The sequence below is a fragment of the Piliocolobus tephrosceles genome, chromosome 10 (genome assembly GCF_002776525.5).
Source record: "Piliocolobus tephrosceles isolate RC106 chromosome 10, ASM277652v3, whole genome shotgun sequence".
Classification (NCBI taxonomy): domain Eukaryota; kingdom Metazoa; phylum Chordata; class Mammalia; order Primates; family Cercopithecidae; genus Piliocolobus; species Piliocolobus tephrosceles.
Window position 1 is genome coordinate 21,952,692 of NC_045443.1, and position 21,115 is coordinate 21,973,806.

A 21,115-nucleotide genomic window follows, 5' to 3' on the forward strand; every position below is an offset into this window, starting at 1 on the left:
ATATCATTCACTTAGAAGAAATCTTTTTACATTTATTGCTTGAGAACATTCACAGGACGTGAGATTACCACAGCTGTTTTCGCACTGCTTGTCCTTTCAGGGTTTCCACGTTGAAATTATTTGTCTTGGCAGGCATGATGAAAAACACTACCACTGTGACATCACTTTTATGCATCTGATGAGGAATTAGTAAACACAATAGAGTCAACTATCAAAGATTTTTTAAAAGTATGATAGATTGAACTTACACATAGAATAGTAGTGTTTTTGTTGTTGTTGTTGTTGTTGTTGTTGTTGTTGTTGTTGTTGTTGTTGAGACAGAGTCTTGCTCTGTCGCCCAGGCTGGAGTGCAGTGGCGCGATCTCGGCTCACTGCAAGCTCCGCCTCCCGGGTTTACGCCATTCTCCTGCCTCAGCCTCCGGAGTAGCTGGGACCACAGGCGCCCGCCACCTCGCCCAGCTAGTTTTTTGTATTTTTTGGTAGAGACGGGGTTTCACCATGTTAGCCAGGATGGTCTCGATCTGCTGACCTCGTGATCCGCCCGTCTCGGCCTCCCAAAGTGCTGGGATTACAGGCTTGAGCCACCGTGCCCGGCCCAATAGTAGTGTTTTAAATACCAGTAGATAAAAGGAATAGTCATTATGAGTCACAGACAAATTATATCCACCTTCCTGAGACTTTTTCAGAAATTTTAATTAAAATTAACATTTAATTAAACTTTAATTAACATTTAATTAAATTTTCAATTTTCAGTCAGTACTTGTCAATAAACAAATTGACTTTCAATCAGTACTTGTCAATTAACAGTTTGAAAATTCAAACAGATTATTTTCACGCCTTTGACAATCTAGAATAGATAACAATTGCTATTGATAACACTGCGCTTTTCTGTGGTTAAAAAAATAGCATGAATGAGAGCTCATATTACAAGACCAAAATTAATTCTTTAAAATTTCAGATTGGAAATTTAACGAAGATTTAAGCTTTGGTAAAAGCTAAAATAAAATTTAAATTTTTTTGCTTATTCACGTTGATTGATGACAAATAGATTATTCACATTTTTCTGCTAAATGACTTGATTCTCATGATGTTATATTTTGGTTTTTAGCCCTAAAGTAAAGAAACAAGCACATGCTGAGCACTGTGCTGGGGTGCTTTAAATATACTACCAATAATCGTGTATAATAGGCATTTCTCTCCTCATTTTATTAATGTCAAAAGAAAGGAATGAGAGGTTAAATATTTTGTCTGAGTTCCTACAACAGGTTAGTGCCAAAGCTGACATTTAAACTGCTGGCTTAGCATCTCTCAAAAGGCAATGACTTGTTAAAAAGCTATAAGAATGAAAGCATAAACTCACTTAAAATCATGAACCACTAAGGAGGTTTATGTGTTCTGGAAATGACTGACTAGCTCCAGAGTGTGGGGCACTTTACCATCTGGTACGTAGCCTGGGCCCTCCAGGGCCTGACATTTTATTAGGGAAAGCTACTAAAGGCATACAATAGGAAACTCACACTAGGACCAGCCAATGTGCTATCAAAGAATAAATGTACTATGTGGAAAGAGAATTCCTTCTTTTAACTTCTCCAAGTATTGCAGTTATTTTTTATGTCTAGTATAATGGTAATCAGTCTTTTCTTCAAATCTATAAATAAAGTGAATATTTAATAATTATATAAATACATTTATTAATAATGTCCCTAAATACTCTATATTTTATATAGTTGTAAGTCCATTATAAAGCTTGTTGAATGAATATATACTAGGAAAATGTGAAGTAAGATTATTTAAGAATAATCTTCTTAGCCTTCAGTTCTATTTTGCAGAGTTGGACTTTATTAATGAATTGCTTGCTTATTAATGCGGCTTTAGTAAATTTTTTTAGCATATTTGATATAATGCCTGCTCTAAAGCAAAAAATTTATGTCCAAGAAATAAAAATTTAACTCGAGTGTAGTAGAAAACTCAGGAAAGTTTAGATTTTCTCATTATCTCATTAAAATTGAAATTCTACACTCCTCTCCTGTGAATATTTTCCTATTACTTATTCTGTATTTTTATGTGATTGGGATTGGAATATAAACCAATAGCTCCATCAACAGCTATGACAAGGTACCTTTTTTTTATAGTTGCTTCTATTTATGCATATTGTATTGCTCAGTTAGTTGAGAACCCACTTTGTATCCCACCTTCCTGAGAGAAAAAATGATTTCACATTGTTGGGAGTAAGAACCTTCTTTTTCTTCCTTCATGCTTTCATGTGGTGTGACATCCACTAGTTCAACAGCTTAAGACTCTCAGTCGCAGGAAGGAGGTGTGGCTGGGGAGGTGAGTGAACCGAGTGTGTGTGTGTCTGCCCTGTTCTACAGAGAGTTAGAGATGTCTGGTTTGGCTGCCAGCTATGTGGCACATGCTTCAGTTGGGGGAGGAGAGTGATGGTCAGAGCTTCTTATGATTAAATGGCTAAGAGTAAAAACAAGGTTCAGTATGAGGATGCCTACTGCCATGTGCATAAGCCACATCTTCCATTATAGTCTTCAATGATTTTTTGAAAATTAATATTTTGCTCTCCATCACTTGATTTCTCTATATTTATTTTTTAATTGATTACAAACTCATGTGAGGGAAAAGGGATGTTATAACGACTTCTTAAAATATAGCATATATAATGGGATAAGCTTAAGCTTCTCCTAAAAAAATAAGACGACATTATAGACAAATATACAAGTCAACACTGTGGCAACTCCAATATGTAAATTGAAAGGCTGAAGCCATTTTTAGAATACTATTATCATTTATTGTCTTGAAAACTATTCTTCACTTCCCACAGAAGAAAGTTCTCCCTACAAGGGTGTTATACCATGTCCTAAAGCTTTCTTACCCTCAGCAGGAAATTTAGCCTGGATAAGGATTCCAGGAAGATGTCAGCTCCCTTGTTTGAAAACTCATACCTCCCAGCAATGAAAAGGAACAAAGTCTTTTCAAGATCAAAGTCCAGATGACTAAAACAAAACAAAACAGTTTCAAATGAAATACAGCAATAGTAACAAAATGTACACAAGAATTCTGTTAATGTACAAAGGGGGCTGGGAAAGATAAACATTGACTATTACAATTCTGTTTTCTCTCTACCAAAGATCCCTCACATCTGATGCTTCTTTTCTTTAATAAAGAAAATCATACCCATAGAAATGACCTCGAACAAAATCTTGGATTCTGGCCTTGTACATGGCATGTAGATTTTGAAACTCATGCACTGCTGAAAATTTCTTAACATTCAAGCCATTTGGAGTAACTACATCTAGAAAAGTAAAACAAAATTATTATTAAAATTCTCTTTTCAAAGAGGGTACATTGTAGAAATAAGTATCTTTAAAACTATAAAGCTAGATGTTTATTAACATTCTACTTTCTGACTACCATAAAAAGTAAAATTTATAAAACTTCCAGTTCATAAAAATTCACAACACATTTGGTCTATTGATTGAAATAGGAAATCAGGGCCGGGCGCGGGGCTCAAGCCTGTAATCCCAGCACTTTGGGAGGCCCAGACGGGCGGATCACGAGGTCAGGAGATCGAGACCATCCTGGCTAACACGGTGAAACCCCGTGTCTACTAAAAAAAACTACAAAAAACTAGCCGGGCGACGTGGCAGCGCCTGTAGTCCCAGCTACTCGGGAGGCTGAGGCAGGAGAATGGCGTGAACCCGGGAGGCGGAGCTTGCAGTGAGCTGAGATAGCGCCACTGCACTCCAGCCTGGGCGACAGAGCGAGACTCCGTCTCAAAAAAAAAAAAAAAAAGAAATAGGAAATCAGAAATGCCTGACCACTATGAGGGACTGGTACAATGAAACAGGTTAATCAATAGCAATAATAATTGTTATTATAGCATTCATTTATTGATTATTTAATGTGCACCAGGTTTTGCTTTAAAGGCTTACAGTGTAACTCAATCTCTTCAACAAACCAAAGGAGTGAGTGCTCTTATCTGTATTTTCAGAGGTGGAAACTCAGGCACAGACTTGTTCAAAGACCCTGTCCAAGAACACACGGCTGGTAAGTCGAAGCAGAATCCATGCAGTCTGCCCCCACATACTGTTTCCTTAACCCTGCACTAAACTACCTCCTGCCATCTTGTTTTCCACAAGTGTATGAGACACCTTTTGTACATTTGGAAAATTGGAAAAGGCAGCCTCTTACTTCTAATTTCTATTCTTATTTCTATTTCTTATTTCTAACGCAATTGATTGATTCTTCCCAGGAGATTCGGTTGCTCAGGCAGGAAGACATTCTTGGTTTTCCAAATATTGGTCTGTGACAAGAAACAGAGGGACCACTCATAGCATATGATGGAAACTACCTACTGAGTTGAATACATGGGTTATCACATTTAGTAGCATAACAGTAAAAGCAAGAAAAAAGAAGCTATGTTAAAAAAAAATTTATCACAGGGCTATGAAGATTTTTGTAATTTTAAGAATCTTTTCCAGCCTGGCCAACATGGTGAAACCCCATCTCTACTAAAATTACAAAAATTAGCCAGGCGTGGTGGCAGGCACTTGTAGTCCCAGCTACTGGAGAGGCTGAGGTAGGAGAATCACTTCAACCCAGGAGGCAAAGGTTACAGTGAGCTGAGATCATACCACTGCACTTCAGCCTGGGTGACAGAGCAAGATTCCATCTCAAAAGAAAAAAAAAAAAAAAAAACCTTTTACAGTTAACTGCCTATTTTCTTGATATGGTACCACAAAATCAATCCAGGCTTTTTGGTCATTTTTTGTGGAAAATAAAAACTTACTGATTTTTATCAGTTTTTATTAAGTAATCTGACATTTGTTATACTCTTTTACATGCATGGCCATCATAGAATCAATTTTAAGTAGCCAAGGTTTCCAGTGAAAACTTTCATGTGAGTAATTTCTAAATGAACTATATAACGTGATTCGTATAGTATGACAATTACATCTTAAAATGTATTTATCTTTCTACAGCAATTACGTAGGGCTCATTTTGTGCCAAGCCCTATTACATTTGACATATAATAATGTTTTAAAATCCCTATGAGGTAAGTTGTTTTCACTGTCCCCATTTTACAAATGAAGAAACTGGCCAACAGAATATTAAGTCATTTGGTCAATGTCAAGTGAGTACAAAGTAACAGAGGCTGGATTTAGAACCAAAGCAGCCTGGCTCAGGAGTCTCTGCCCTTTTGACGCAGTGGTGTCATACAACTGTACCATACAAAAAGCTATCGAAGGCAAAATGTACATGGATACCAGCTTATTATGGATTGTAATCCTCAGCAATTTTCTAAATTGTTTCTCAAACAATTATAAAAACAGATCTGTGTCCTGAAATTGTCTGTTTATTAGCCTAAAGAGTTAGGCCAATGAGGTCTTCTAATATCCATATTAATAACAGAATAATCTCATATGCACAGGTCTATGTGCAGTCATATGCTGGTAAAATTTAACAAAAAGTACTCCAGGAAAAAGAGAGAAAAAGAGAAAGAGAGAGATAATTTCAGTATTTCCCTTTCTCCAAGGTGTAAATATTCCCATCATGACTGATTTCAAGCTACCAATGTAGGTGCAGAGTTGGGAAGAAAAGTGCAGTAACACCATTATAGTATTTCCATCCGTGAAATTTTTATATATATATATATATATATATATGGACGTGAATGCACCATTATATAGGTTATAGGTTTTAGGTTATTTTTATATAATAGTGCAGTAACATATAATGGTATTACTGCACCATTATATAAAAATAACCTAAAATCATAGTAAAACGTAGTAAAATAACTAAGAAATGATGTTAAATTAGTTAAATTAGTTTGATTAGTTAAAATTAATTAGTTCATATAATAAAATATGAATAGGTTTTCTCTAGAAAAGAGATCTTTCCCTGGAAGCAACATTGGTCACTAATTTCTTACTATTGTTCCCAAGTAGAAGACAGTGTCAATGTTACCCCCATTTCTGATGTTAGGCAACGCCAACACAAAGGAAAAACATTGACTAAAGGAAGGTATTAGCTAGAGTTCATATTAAGGTATTAACATGGGCTCAAAAATCAATAATTGCAACACTATTAGTGACTATATTAAAGGGAAAAAGACAAATTTTTTAAAACAACATAGGATATTTAAGGCATATGTTGCATTCAGTTTTGTATCTATAATTAGTAAATTCATAATCCTGCCTTCCCTCCAATATTTTTAAGAAAATATCACCTTTTCAACATCTTAAATTATTTTGAGTCAAATTTATGGCAAAAGCATAATGATACAGTAGTAAATGTAAGCTTTTGCCAATGATTATATAGTGATATTTTGAAACATATCTGGACCCATGTGTGTTTTTGATCTAGTCAATTTGTCTCTTGCTCTGTAGTTGTGCCCTCAACATTAAAAGTAATGGCTCTAGTTAAACTTTTAATTGGGGAGGACTTCAAGAAAAACCAAGGAATACAAAGTCATAGTTACTCTATGTGATCCTATTTTTTTCAGAATGCTCTCGGGAGGGTTTATATGTTTACTGATCTACTGAAAGTCCATTGACCTTCTTGAGCCACAAAATGTTCAGAGATTTCACAATTTCCATCAGAGCCACCACATGATTCTACTGCAAGTCTGAAGAAGACCAGATTGCAGTGTTTACAGTTTCTGGTAGAACTTCCAGGTAAAGCTAGTTTGTGGGAGCTCGGTAATAGATGAGAACTTGGGGAAAATCTAGACAGTGATCCACACAAAATAATAATTGTTGATATTTTCTAAATCTTTACAATGGACCAGGCACCGAGCTGAGTTTTTCCATATGTCAACTCTTCGAATCATTGCAATAATTCTAGATAAGAGAAAGGATTGATTTTTTTTTTTTTTTTTTTTTGAGACAGAGTCTTGCTCTGTCGCCCAGGCTGGAGTGCAGTGGCCCGATCTCAGCTCACTGCAAACTCCGCCTCCCAGGTTTACTCCATTCTCCTGCCTCAGCCTCCCGAGTAGCTGGGGCTACAGGGCCCGTCACCACGCCCGGCTAGTTTTTTGTGTTTTTTAGTAGAGACGGGGTTTCACCATGTTAGCCAGGCTGGTCTCGATCTCCTGACCTGGTGATCCGCCCGTCTTGGTCTCCCAAAGTGCTGGGATTACAGGCTTGAGCCACCGCGCCCGGCCTAAGAGAAAGGATTATTATCCACATTATGCAGATAAGACACAGAGAGCTTAAGCAACTTTTATAATGTCACACAGCTAATAACGTATACTCAACATAAAATCATTTTTGATACTGAATACAGGCAGTTTGGCAAAAAGCTCATGCTTTGACCACTACTCTGTAGCTGTATTCTTAAGAAAACAAAAATTTAAGAAAATAGTATATAGAGAAAGCAGGACCCAGAACACAATCTTGGAGAATGTCCACTTTGAAAAGTAAAAGAAAGTAGAAAAACGATTAGAAGCACCAGAAAAGATTATACTGGAAAGAAACTAGAATGTGCAGTGTCATGAAAAAGAATGGAAACAGATGTTCACCACCTTTGAATGCTAGAGAATATAAAGAAATATAAAAAACATGGCCGGGCGCGGTGGCTCAAGCCTGTAATCCTAGCACTTTGGGAGGCCGAGAGGGGTGGATCACGAGGTCAGGAGATCCAGACCATCCCGGCTAACACGGTGAAACCCCGTCTCTACTGAAAATACAAAAACTAGCCGGGCGAGGTGGCGGGCGCCTGTAGTCCCAGCTACTTGGGAGGCTGAGGCAGGAGAATGGCGGGAACCCGGGAGGCGGAGCTTGCAGTGAGCTGAGATCGGGCCACTGCACTCCAGCATGGGCGACAGAGCGAGACTCCATCTCAAAAAAAAAAAAAAAAAAAAAAAAAATTAGATGACCCTGAATTTGATGATTTTTGGAAAAGCAATTTTAGGCCAGAGTTGGAGGTTGGAAGCCAGAGTCCCAGGGGCGAATGAGTAAGTGAACCTAGCAATTATGGTTTACTCTTACAAGATATTTGGCAGCAGGAGAAAGGAGGAGATGGTATGACATTTGGCAGGGTAGCAACCTCAAGAGAAATTTTCATTTTAGAATAGGCACAAAAAAAGAAAGTATTTCTGTGAGCTCAGAAAAAGATACTGTAGACAGGAAAATGGAATATCCAAGAGAGAAATAAGCATATTGATGGAATAAACTCCCTAAAGAAGAATGGGAGTAAGAATCCAAGTGAATCCAAGAGAAAATCCTTGGAAAGAAAAATGCTACCATAGGTTTTTAATGCTTCACTATTCAAATTAGTTGGGTTCTCGTTCTATCTTGTTTTTTATTTTTTTGTTTGTTTGTTTGTTTTAATCTAGCACCTTGAAATACCTCCTCTACACATTCTGCTATCTGAAAGAAGGACAACTAGAGACAAGACCATAGGAATTAAGCAAGGAGGGTATATTCATTAGGATGGTTTGGTTGCAAGCAATATAAACCTACTAATGCTGGCTTAAGTATAATAACAAGGAATTTATTAGTAGGATGCCGGAGTGTCTCACGGCAAAGATTTAGCTGAGCCTTAGGAATGATTTTTAAAAGTGGTTGAAATTGGCCGGGCGCGGTAGCTCACGCCTGTAATCTCAGCACTTTGGGAGGCCGAGGCGGTTGGATCACGAGGTCAGAATTTCAAGATCAGCCTGGTCAAGAGAGTGAAACTCCGTCTCCACTAAAAATACAAAAATTAGCCGGGCGTGGTGGCAGGCACCTGTAATCCCAGCTACTCGGCAGGCTGAGGCAGAGAATTGCTTGAACCCGGGAGGCGGAAGTTGCAGTGAGCCGAATCGGGCCACTGCACTCCAGCCTGGGTGACAGAGCGAGACTCCGTCTCAAAAAAAAAAAAAAAAAAAAAAAGTGGTCGAAATCACTGTGGAGAACCTAGAGTTCTCTCTGTCTGTTTTTGCTTCTCACAGCAATTCAGTGTAGTTTAATCTTTTTGCATCCTGTGCAACAGAATAGAAAAATAAACACTACCAATAGCTCAAAGCTGGCATTCTAATCATATGGCAGTGCATTCAGAGATTCGTTTGAATGGAAGCATTCTGATTGGCCCAGCTTATGTCAGATGTCTTCTTTGGGGCCAATTAGCTGTGGCCGGATGACAGGGCTATGTCTTATAAGTTCTTCACATTGCAAGCGCTAGTTGGGTCTGCAGATAGTTTCTAGAAAAATTTGCAAGGAATTTGGGGATAGGTAAAGCAACATGTTTCTACCAACACAGCACCAATGAGACAACGTTACAAGACGTAGGACTGGGATAGTCTCACACAAATTTCTATTTTCTTGGCTTTCATTTTCTTAAAAGACAAGAGTCAACTGAGCTTCCTTACACATACCAACTCATTATGACAATCCAGGTCATACCGAGGTTCCTTCAAGCATAGCTCATTTATTCAACAAGCACAGATTGAACACTTAGCCATGTTTCAGATACAGCTTTGTGTTGGTTTCCCTGCAAACCTACTGAAATTGAGAATTAAAATACACTTAAAGAGCTGCATGGTAACTGGATGCAATTTTTCCTCAAACTTCATGATGGAAAAACAAAATCCTCATAGTCTAATGTCATTTGGAACTGAAAGACAGGTGATCCAGGGCTAATATTTACCAGGCTTTCTCTTCAGCATATGTTCGGCCTCTATTGCTGTTATTTCAGAAACCGTGGTGAATACATGAGCGCAATGAACAGAGGCTCGCTCCATGCAGTACCGGTGGTAAATCTGCCTTTCCCCAGCCTCTTTGTCTATGTTAAACTGTTAGAAACAAAAATTAAACACGCATTTGCTAACACTAGCCCTTCTACACAAGCAAAAAAAATCACACATTTCACCAATTGGCTTTCCTTAAGGGTATGTAAAATTTTATGACCACACAAAAGTAATAAAAACTTGAATTAAACCCATTACTACAACACACACAAGAACTTGCACTTTAAAAGACATTGTTTACTCCATTTCTCCTTCCAAACTGCTGTTTAACTCCCTAAGTAAATGATGTTTCTACCTTGCTGTAATCACATAGAATTCTTGAATTTTTGACATTTTAATTACACTTTTACTTATTCTACATCTTGGAAAACTGAGATAATGCCTTTCTCCAAAGTCTTTTATGTATTTTCCCATAAACAGTGAAACAAAGTTGACATTAAACTTGACATTGAAAATAAGAATAATTATTGTAATGCTTAATTCACTGGAAGAGAACCTGAGAAAGAGAAAGACAAATGCTTTTCCTTGGTTATAGGTCTTCCCCTTTATAATTGCAAAGAGTGTATAGTTACTCTAGTTAGATATTGTGCTAGATTATGCAATTATCTATACTTCCAGGTAGTTTAACTTTAAAAAAGTCAAATTCCCAACAATCACTTAAATAATCGGCAACTGTTGTGGGCTTTTGCCATTGCACTTAGTTACTGAATGTAATGTTTCACATAGCTGCATATGAAACTAGCAGTGTCTAAGACAAAAAGAATATGTAAAGTTTCTGACATTATGTAAGTAGGGTGCTTTTCATAATGGAGACTGTTAGTAGCTCTTCAGCACTAGTGTCAGGCACTCCACTAAGCACAATGACATATTTAATCCTTGTAAACTACTGAGACACATATTTTGTCTTCATTTTATGGAGAAGGAAATTGAACCTTTTAGAGGTCAAGAAACTTGTCGAAGGTCACATTGCTATTAAGAATCTTAGTAGAACCCTAATTTGATCCCTAATCAGCCTGACTGATGAATGAATACAATCTTGTATTCATCTGTTTTTATATTATTTAGACTTCGACTCGATCAACAAGTTAGTCCCAATAATTATGGCATCATAGAGAGAAAAATACTGAAAAGAGACCCATTAGAAGAATCTCATGATTAGAACAAGAAAACTTCTAGAACATTCTTTCATGACTGTAATATTTGGAATCATCTCTCTGAAAATGTTTGAATCAGGTTGTATATGACATGCTTGGATTAGCAGAAGTTTTCTTAAAAGCTCTATGTGGCCGGTCTAATTCATGAAACCAAATCTCTCATTTAATCAACTTTTGTGAGCAATTTATGTGTATCTATTACTTTTAAGAAACTTATAAATCAATGGAAAATGGGTAAAAAAAAAAAACAGGTAGAAATGAAATGAGTATGTGTCTGAATAAGTTACAGGATTAGAGCAGCACTGATTCACTCTGGCTGAAGGTAGGCAAAAGAATCTCATACTACGCAATAAGTGCAGTCAGCATCAACCCTACAAATGTAAGACTTTCAAGTGCAAAGATGAAGACTTACTCATCTTTGTATTTCCAAACTGGTTGGATGAATAAAATGGCATTTGGACCAGGACATGAAAGTTTAATTCTGGGAAAGTTGTTTTTAGCTGAAATGCTAGCCGCCCTAAAGAACAAGTATAGAAAATGCCATGGCACGTGCAGAAAATAGCAGCACATCTGATGTGACTGTAGCATTGGATGTAGAATGTAAGAGACAGAGGCTGGTCAGATATAATAGGGCCAAATCACTGAAATCCCTGAAAATGAGCCTAGGAATTTTGCCTTTGTCCTATAAACAAGAAAAGCCACTCTGAAAGTGTTTGTTTGCAGGTGTGGTAAAGACAGTCGATGTTTAAGAAAAATAACTCTGGAAAGAAGTAAAGAATGTTTTCTATCCCTTTGAATATTTGTGAATTTCAAATGAGATAACAAATGTCAAATGTTAAGAAAAGTGCCTGGAATATGGAAAGTGCTCAATAAATTTAGCCATTGTTATTATTAATTATTATTATTGTTGTAGAGAATCACATGTCACAGATAAGACAGCATTTAACATTTGGATATTTAGAGATGGAAAGATAGATTTTCTAAATGAGCAGGCTGAGTATGCACAAATACAGTGGCAGGATAGCAGGAGCCTGGAAACCCCGTGAGAGGCCTTGGGGAAGTCAGGCACTTGTGCATGCTTCTGCCTTTCCCTCCTCCCATGGGGCACCCTTATCTTTTAGGTCTGTAGTATGTGTGGCCACACCTGTGGCTTTACAGAAACCCTATCCATTTACACATGTTGTCCACTCTTTATGATTGTATCTTAAAATCTCTGTACAGTAATTCCAACATAGGACATATCTGGACCTGGTCTTTTCAACAATGGGTTTTTACTTTCTTGCATTTTAATATATCTCATAATTTTTTATTGAATTCTGGACAATGTATATAGAAAAACAAAAAATGGGTAAAGTACCTATTAATCAATAAAACACAGTCCAGTGACACAGTGGGTAACCCTATAATTGAAGCTGACTAGCTCAAAACTTGATCAGAAGAAAGAGTTTAAATCCACCAAATAATTGTCCATGGCTTCCTTCCCTATTTTTCAATACCAAATGGCATTGTCCTCAGATTTCCATCTAGGAAATTCTATTACAATTAAGAAAAAAAAAAAAGGCCAGGCGTGGTGGCTCACGCCTATAATCCCATCACTTTGGGAGGCTGAGGCAGGCAGATCATGAGGTCAGGAGATCAAGACCATCTTGGCCAACATGGTGAAACCACGTCTCTACAAAAAACACAAAAATTAGCTGGGCGTGGTGGCGCGTGCCTGTAGTCCCATCTACTCAGGAGGTTGAGGCAGGGGAATTGCTTGAACCCAGGAGGAGGAGGTTGCAGTGAGCCAAGATTGCATCACTGCACTTCAGCCTTGCAACAGAGCAAGACTCCGTCTCAAAAAACAAACAAAAACAAAAACAAAAACGTAAGAAAACTAAAAGGCTTTAGGGAATAAAAAAGCATTTGTTATGTAGCCATTAGAGTCCAGGGGATAATTGATCAATGACTGGACTTTAAAAAATGAGTTTGGAGGCCGGGCATGGTGGATCACGAATGTAATCCCAGCACTTTGGGAGGCCGAGGTGGGCGGATCATGAGGTCAGGAGATTGAGATCATCCTGACTAACAAGGTGAAACCCCATCTCTACTAAAACTTCAAAAAATTAGCCGGACGGGGTGGCAGGCGCCTGTATTCCCAGCTACTCGGGAGGCTGAGGCAGGAGAATGGCTTGAACCCGGGAGGCGGAGCTTGCAGTGAGCAGAGATCGCGCCACTGCACTCCAGCCTGGGCGACAGAGTGAGACTCCGTCTCAAAAAATAATAATAATAAATGAGTTTGAAGACATATTCTTAGAGGTTCTCAGAAATTTCATATGCTGGCTGAAAATGGCTAAAATGTTATTTTAAATAATGAATTTTACTAAAAACTTAAACCAGCATTAGAGTTTTTGTAATTGGCTTCTAACAAGAATTGTTTTCAGTTAGCAGTAATTTGAGGAAAATAGCTCTAATCTTTCTGATTTCACAAAAGTTTAATTATCTTATTCTTGTTCTCATACTTGCCCTATTTTTATTTGTCTGAGTCAGAATTTACTGAAACTGACTCTGGTTCCTGCATCACAGATTAAACTGTGACTTATTCCTTATACTGAATTTTTAAAAACCTTTGACGTATATAATTTGGTATTCTTATGTGTCACTCAAATTCCAAACTTAGTGTGAGCATGGGGGCTTCTGTTGTGAAAAATGATTATGAACTTAACCCAAAAGCTAGTTGTTGACTGCTTGTGGTCTACTAGTTATTTTGCTAGACAGAACATTTTACTGGAAAGATGGGCAGGGGTCTGACTAAACTTAAGTATCTCAACCAGTGAGGGGATTTAAACTGGGGAGATATGTGATTATATCTGAAGAAAGTGTGATAAATACGGCCCTTTCCTCATAAGGGTAAAGTTGTAATATATAACTATAAACTATAATGCGTTTCTTCCTTAAAACCAAATAAGAATATCCTCTGTATATTATTAGTAGCTTTTAAAATTATTTATTACTATATAAGATTCAAGAATTCCAAAGTGGGCTGGGCGCAGTGGCTCAAGCCTGTAATCTCAGCACTTTGGGAGGCCGAGACAGGCGGATCAGGAGGTCAGGGGATCGAGACCATCCTGGCTAACCCAGTGAAACCCCTCTCTACTGAAAAATACAAAAAACTAGCCGAGCGAGGTGGCGGGCGCCTGTAGTCCCAGCTACTCAGGAGGCTGAGACAGGAGAATGGTGTAAACCCGGAAGGCGGAGCTTGCAGTGAGCTGAGATCAGGCCACTGCACTCCAGCCTGGGCGACAGAGCGAGACTCCGTCTCAAAAAAAAAAAAAAGATCTCCGAAGTGAAATACTCAATCTGCCACTCTGATATTTTCTCTTTCACTGAAGTCAAAGCGCACTCCTCTCCAGGAAGCATGCTTGTTCATCTTATCACCTTATCACAGATGACTGGTTTGCCCTTATTAGTCCACCATTACTATGTGCGGCTAAGAACCTCCTATATCCCCAAGCTTTCTGAAATCCTTGGTGACTTTATTTTAAATGTACAACTTATGTTTCTAGCTTGACCTTTAGATTAGGCTGACCTTTTCATAGGGAAGGACTCATCAGGACCACTCATTGCTTTACAGATGTTAAAAGTTTTTCAGAAAGAGCTTTCTTGCGCTCTGAGTGTCTTTGAGACAGTAGTATAACTTTTCAGTAGCATTATCTGAGTATTATTTATGTATTACACACACATACACATTCTGTTTTATAGAATCCTAGAACTCTTTAAGCTGGGAAAGTTTTACAAATAAACTTTCTAACTTCCTAATTTTCCTGATAATGAAACCGAACCCTAGAGTGCTAAATAGATTTGATTGTTAATACAGAAACCAAATCTGCAAAGCCTCTGAATTTGTATTCCTCAAATGCTTTGTTAATATTATTAACATAATAATATAAAATACATACTTTCATTAATCTAAATTGACATATGATAAATAGAAGAAATAAATCAAAACTGAATGACTTTGGCAGGTCATAGAATCAGGTAACCTGCTAAGATTAGCAAAAATAACTTGTTGTTCACCAAGGACCCGTATCCCTGCTTGCAATAGCTTCTGTTTTACTTGATCCCACAAAAATGCCCCCTTTGCATTGCAAAGTTACGGGGAAAATTGAACCTCTCAACCTATAATGTGGCTTTTAATCAATTGTTTACTTGGAGGATAGAAGAAATAGAGGAAGTAAGTCTCACAGTGCAAGTTTGTATGTCTCAAATCCCAGTTCTCTACCTGCCACTCAGAGCTGTGTGTGAATCCAGGGCGTTCACAGCACTTCCATAGCCTTTGGCTAGAACAAGGGCCCAACCCTGGGCCGACACCATGTCTTTACTCCTACCATATCCCTCTGGAACTGTTGCTCCACAGCGGGACAGAAATCAGGCCTCTCACCTCTATACTCTAGAGTACTCTGAACAAAGTTGAGCTATATGAGCTGTCTGTCTACCCAAGGGAAGCTTTGTCATGAATATTGATTAGTTAAAAGGGCATTTCTGCCATCTAGTTGGCAGATGAAATGTACAGATCAATACTTATCTTTCAGCTTCAGCAATCTGAAAGAAGGGTGAGTAAGAGGGAAGGAGGAAGGAATATTTACCTTATCAAGATGGTTGTAGAAATCAATATTTGCTGCACAGAGATACCTCCCGAGTAGTGTAGCATGGGTTGTAAATATTGTGGCAATAGGAAGTTTCCTGGCTCGAGAAAGGATCAGTCCAATTCCAGCCTGCCATTCATGGAATTGGGCAACGACATGTTTACCATCTGCGTGATCTGTCACCTACATTAGAAAAAATAAGCATTCAGAAAAGTTGTTGATGAAGCTTGATTGTGATCATGGTCCACATTATAAGTAGAGTTATGGTGTCTATAAAATATTTTACAATTTAAAGGAGTCTAAATATAGAGAATGAATATTTAGCAAGGATAAGTACAGGATTCAGTGGCATGTTCATTAACCCCATGTATTTTTATGTCTTAATCCTCTCTTTCAGTGATGGAGCAGATTTTTTGTATCCACAGAAGAATAAATACTAATACTAATGACAGGTAATGAATATTAATAAATAAATGGAATAAATGCAAAGTAGGCACTCAAAAAATATTTATTGACTGGATCAATAAATAAATTCTTAAAGATATCACTGAACAGCTGAATCGATTGGGACTACTCACTTACAAGTTTATTTTTTAAAAACTACTTGAATTATTTTTAATTGACTAGACGTGTGTTTATTTATTGTGTACATTTTGATATTTGCTGAAGGAATGGCCAGGAAGAGACTTCTATAAAATATAAAAATGCCTTCTATATTTGTAGTGGCCCAATTATGGAAAAGCAAATGTTGCCTAAGACTATATAGCAATCATAATGAAAAAAATGCATATGAAGAAAAAGTGACTTTTACAGTATCATTTTTTTCTAATAAATAGTACTTGGATTTTCGATTACTTGAAAACTCTAAAAGCATACAATGATTTTCATGTGTGTATTTGCATATTTGATTTTGAGAAACAAAGATAAAATGCCATTACATCATTTTAGAATAAGTAATAAACAATTCCATGTTTTAAATTTATCTTATTTGGGTTTTCTTTTTCTTGAAGGCAACAAAATTTAACTGATATATTATTAAGAATATGGAATTAGAGAGAAAGAGGCTAATAAAAAGATGCCTTAAATCAAATAGCACCTTTGCAACACACTGAAGATCGGGGTCTAACTCCACCCCAGGGTCTAGTTCCAAATCAGGTGGGCATTGGTCTCTTTGCCTTACAAAGAGACAGCTTATTTTGTTTGCCCTTACAAAATATTAACATTCACACTGACTCCACTGTGAGAATTCATTTCCTTAATAGAGAAAAGAGCAAAACACCGGCATTCAAGAAGGCTGAGCAGGGAACTGGGAAGTTTGGAGCATTAACTTAAAACAGTGGTTATCACATGTAGTGTACATCAGGATCACTTGGAGAGCTTATTAAACAAATAGCTTATTAAGCTATTTGCTACTCTTAAGATTCTATACTTCATGTTTTTCTTGCATATATATTAAGTATCATCTATATATCGGGCAATATAATTGGGTGTTTGATACACATCATGCCATTTAAATTTGACATGAGGTAAATAGTAATAAGTATCATTATGACACTGTTCCAAAGGCTGGCATTTAATTTGCAGAATGCTCAACATTTCCTCAGATTTCTTTCAATTGTATTAGGACAAGCCATAATGGCATCATCTCAAAATTTCCTTCATTTAAAGATCATGGGATCATTTTTAGACACTGAAAGCAGTTGTGCTGTTCCTCTGTTGTATCGCTATATAATAAACCATACCTCTTTTAAGAACCAGGCAGTTAAAGATCCAAATATCAGCATATCATTGGCTTCTCGGTCATGATAAGGAATGCCAACACTGCATGCTTCCCAGAGGTCACCCTTCCACCTATCCAGATTCCAAGCTGAATAGCCTATGTCAAAAAGTACCACATAAGGACTTCCTTCTATCAGCCATCTTCCAAAATGCACCTGTCATATAAAGAACACATAGCCATGTAGTGATATTAAGTCATGCGAGACAGGACAATGTATTTGCACTCTAAGGATATAAACTTTATGTAGTACTCAATGGCAGATTAAACAAGCTACTTAGAAAAGAATACTGATAACATATAGCCTCTGCTGTTTGAGCCTCAAGCTGGAATGGGCATAAATCCATTCTTCTAGAATCTCCAAATTCTTGCTCTTCATTAAATTTAAAAACAATGTATCTAGATCATGTAATCTCTGTTCATCTATCTCTAGTTACCCGCTTGTGACCTTGAACTCGTAGGGTTTAATATTACAGTCTCTGCTTTTATGACAGAGCCATGAAATGCTTTGTATCTCTGAAAACCTGGGTAATTGGATGTAATGGCGCCAGTGTCACTTATTTTCTTTTATGGAACAGGACTAACAATATTTCCTGCTAGAAGAAAAAGCTATTTCTGTAGACCAACATGTATGATTTATCTGCTTATTCCTATCAAAAAAAGTGATGCAAAATGTTTCCCAATATGGTTGCCGTCAGAGGTTTAACTAAACACCTTGCCCTAGATACATTATCTCTTTAATCTAGCAGCTCAAAGTATAATTCAATTACAATCTTCAAATTGACATTGATTCCTAAATGTTTTATCTTCTGCAAGTTTTAATGGATTAGCTCTCTCATTTTTTTCCCAATTGTGTGTATATCATCACTTGAATATCCAAGTTTTAACTCCCTTTTTTGTCTCCATATTTCTACAGCAATTTACTTGTTCTTTTGTCTTAATTTTTATTTTATGTTTATTCTCCTATTACATGATATACAACCTCATAAACCACTTCAAACCCTTTCTGGAACTCAGCAGAGGTTAAGAGTCTCTTTGAATGTGGATCCAGGCTTCTCTAGAAAATAAAATATATTTATATTGCTTACATATTGGCACTTATGACTCTACCCGTGGCTGAATTTTGCAGGACTTCAAAGCCCAATTTGATCATTTCCTGCCAGGGGACCCAGACATTTGTGGGGATGCTTCTCACCCATCTGTTCCTTGGTCAACCTTGAAAGACCCTCATTATGTTTCAGTTGTTTCCTTTATAATTCAGTGTTTATCATGCCACTGTTTCCTTTTAAGATGAAATTTTCCTGAGTCCCAAACAACTTTTCAATAGTTTTTCTCCTTGGGAAATACATTGCTTCATGTATTTTAACACTGTGAATAACATGTAATATTATTATATAATGTTTACTGACTGCCTAATATGTGCCAGATGATACATAAGCTAAGATTATAAAGAAGAGCTGAAACTATTACACAAATAGAGAATGTAAGCCAATTAGTACTGACCTCCAGTCAGTTCTTGGCTGCAACATGAAAATATCCCTACACTAGAAAGCCATGTAGTCTTGAGACCAGTCAGTTCCATTGTATTTCTCATCTATCTCCTCCTTTACAAGAAACTTCAAATGCAAGCCCCTTCTAATATCTCCTTTATTTGCATTCTGATAGTACAATAGGCATTGTTCTATCACATTTCTGACATTCTCTATGCTGCCTTCACTAAGAAATGTTTTCCGGTACTCTTTGGGATCTCACGTTCCCTTGTAAATTATACATTCCACTCCTTAAACCTTGCGTGCACCTCCTAGACACCACTACCCACACAGCATTTCAAGTGAAGACTCCGCATTTTTTCACCCCCAGAAACTATATTCCTGGGATGAGTAGGAAGGAAAGTTACTGATTTTTAAAATTCTACTGAAACTTTTAAAGCCTTATTCTTTATTTACTTATAAAACACCTTTGAAATGTATGCCATCCAAAAATATTGCCTTTCCTTGCTCAGCAAAGATAAGGTTACTTTTTGACATTATCCTAAGCAACTTCAAAGGCCATATTTTTTATCCTGCACACTTAACCTCATGGTTACTTGACTTTATGGACTTAAATTTCATGTCAATCTGCTTTCAGCTACTCAAGATCATGACTGCATTCTTTCCTTGTCAAATCCCAAATTGTTTCTTCTCTAAAATAATCCACTTTGGCATTCTGCTACCCAGTTACCAACTCTTGTACTTCCATTTCTGTCACTCTGTTTCTGTCAGTGTATATCTTCTTTCTTTCTCCCCTTTAAGATCTCCAGTTCCTATAACCCTCCATTTTGTCCTACATTACTATCTTCTTTCTGGTTTTCCTTACTTTCCTGTCTATTCCTTATTTAATTCCTTCCTTTTCTATATATTCTAATGCAATGGCCCATCAATTAAACTATTAATTCAATCACTTTCACAATTACCTTCTATTCTTGGGCTACCTTGACCCATTGTATGAATGGTGAAATTAAACAACACTGGATCTTCATCTATTCTACTTCCTGCACCGTCACTCAGACTGCAGATCTCTCCTGGACTAAGTCAGACCCGTGTGTATTTGTGCCACTATAAAGTCATGACTACATCTCAAACATGTCCAAAAATTCCTTGAACACTTTTTCAGAACTTCTTTCTTGAACTTCCCTAGTTTCTACATTTGCCTCTTAATTCTCATAAAATGACCTTTAACACTTGCTTCAGTAAGATCATCAAAAACATTGGGTAAGATTGTCCTGAATTCTTCATCAACTTGTATCTAATATTTGCAGATATTCTTGTTTCCTGTTTGAGTGAGACAAGTGAAAAATGATTCTTTCAGTATTGCCTTGGATCTTGTTCCCTTCCCCATTCTCAGTGACTTTACTCTCTTCAATCTTCCATTTATTCTGAGCTTTTAGCTTTTCCCTGTCTGCTAGGTATTTCCCCTTTGCAAATAAACATGCTCAGGTCTTACCCATATTTAATAACACACCAATTCTCAAAACCATGTCATTCTGCAACTACTTTATTATATTTTATCTTCACAGAAAAATCTCATAATCACAACTTCTGTATCTTTTTTCTTACCACTTGTTTTTTCCTTAACCCTTTGAAATGAGATTTAACCTTCCTTTCTCTTCTGAAACTGTACTTACCCATGTTACCAATGGCCCAAATATTACCAAACCCAGCAGACCCTGGATCAATCCTTTGTTGACTTAATCCCTTCTTCATACTTAAAATTCTCTCTTCCCTTGATTTGATATCACAATTCCTACTGTAGCTATAACAAATTACCAGAAGCCTAGTGGCTTAAAACAAATTTATTATCTTACAGATATTGAAGTCAGTTGTTCAAAATAGACTAAAATCAGTGTGTTGACAGAGCCACATTCCATGTGTAGTCTCCAAGGAAGAATCTATTTTCTTACTTCTTTTTCTTTTTTTTTGGAGATGAACTTTCACTCTTGTTGCCCAGGCTGGCGTGCAATGGTATAATCTTGGCTCATTGCAACTTCTGCCTCCTGGGTTCAAGTGATTCTCCTGCCTCAGCCTCCCAAGTAGCTGGGATTACAGATGTCTGCCACCACACCCGGCTAATTTTTGTATATTTAGTAGAGACAGGGGTTTCACCATGTTGACCAGGCTGGTCTTGAACTTCTGACCTCAGGTGATCCATCTGCCTTGGCCTCCCAAAGTGCTGGGATTACAGGCATGAGCCACCGTGCCTGGCTGCCTTTTCTTACTTCTATAGGCCACCTATATTCCTTGTGGCCTCTTCCTCCATCTACAAAGTAGCTCCCTTCAAC

General features: G+C 37.3%; 1 protein-coding gene across 1 annotated transcript in view; it reads right to left on the reverse strand.

The window, feature by feature from the left end:
• The window catches only part of GYS2 (glycogen synthase 2), a 70,811-nt gene that overhangs the window by 23,807 nt on the left and 25,889 nt on the right, over positions 1-21,115 (reverse strand). Inside the window, exons 3-8 of the mRNA XM_023208933.2 lie at positions 17,264-17,455; positions 15,522-15,704; positions 9,643-9,787; positions 3,187-3,304; positions 2,885-3,005; positions 69-175 (exon numbers count right to left, since the gene is read on the reverse strand). Of these exons, the coding sequence (XP_023064701.1) occupies positions 69-175; positions 2,885-3,005; positions 3,187-3,304; positions 9,643-9,787; positions 15,522-15,704; positions 17,264-17,455 (866 nt within the window). The remainder of the gene's footprint in view (positions 1-68; positions 176-2,884; positions 3,006-3,186; positions 3,305-9,642; positions 9,788-15,521; positions 15,705-17,263; positions 17,456-21,115) is intronic.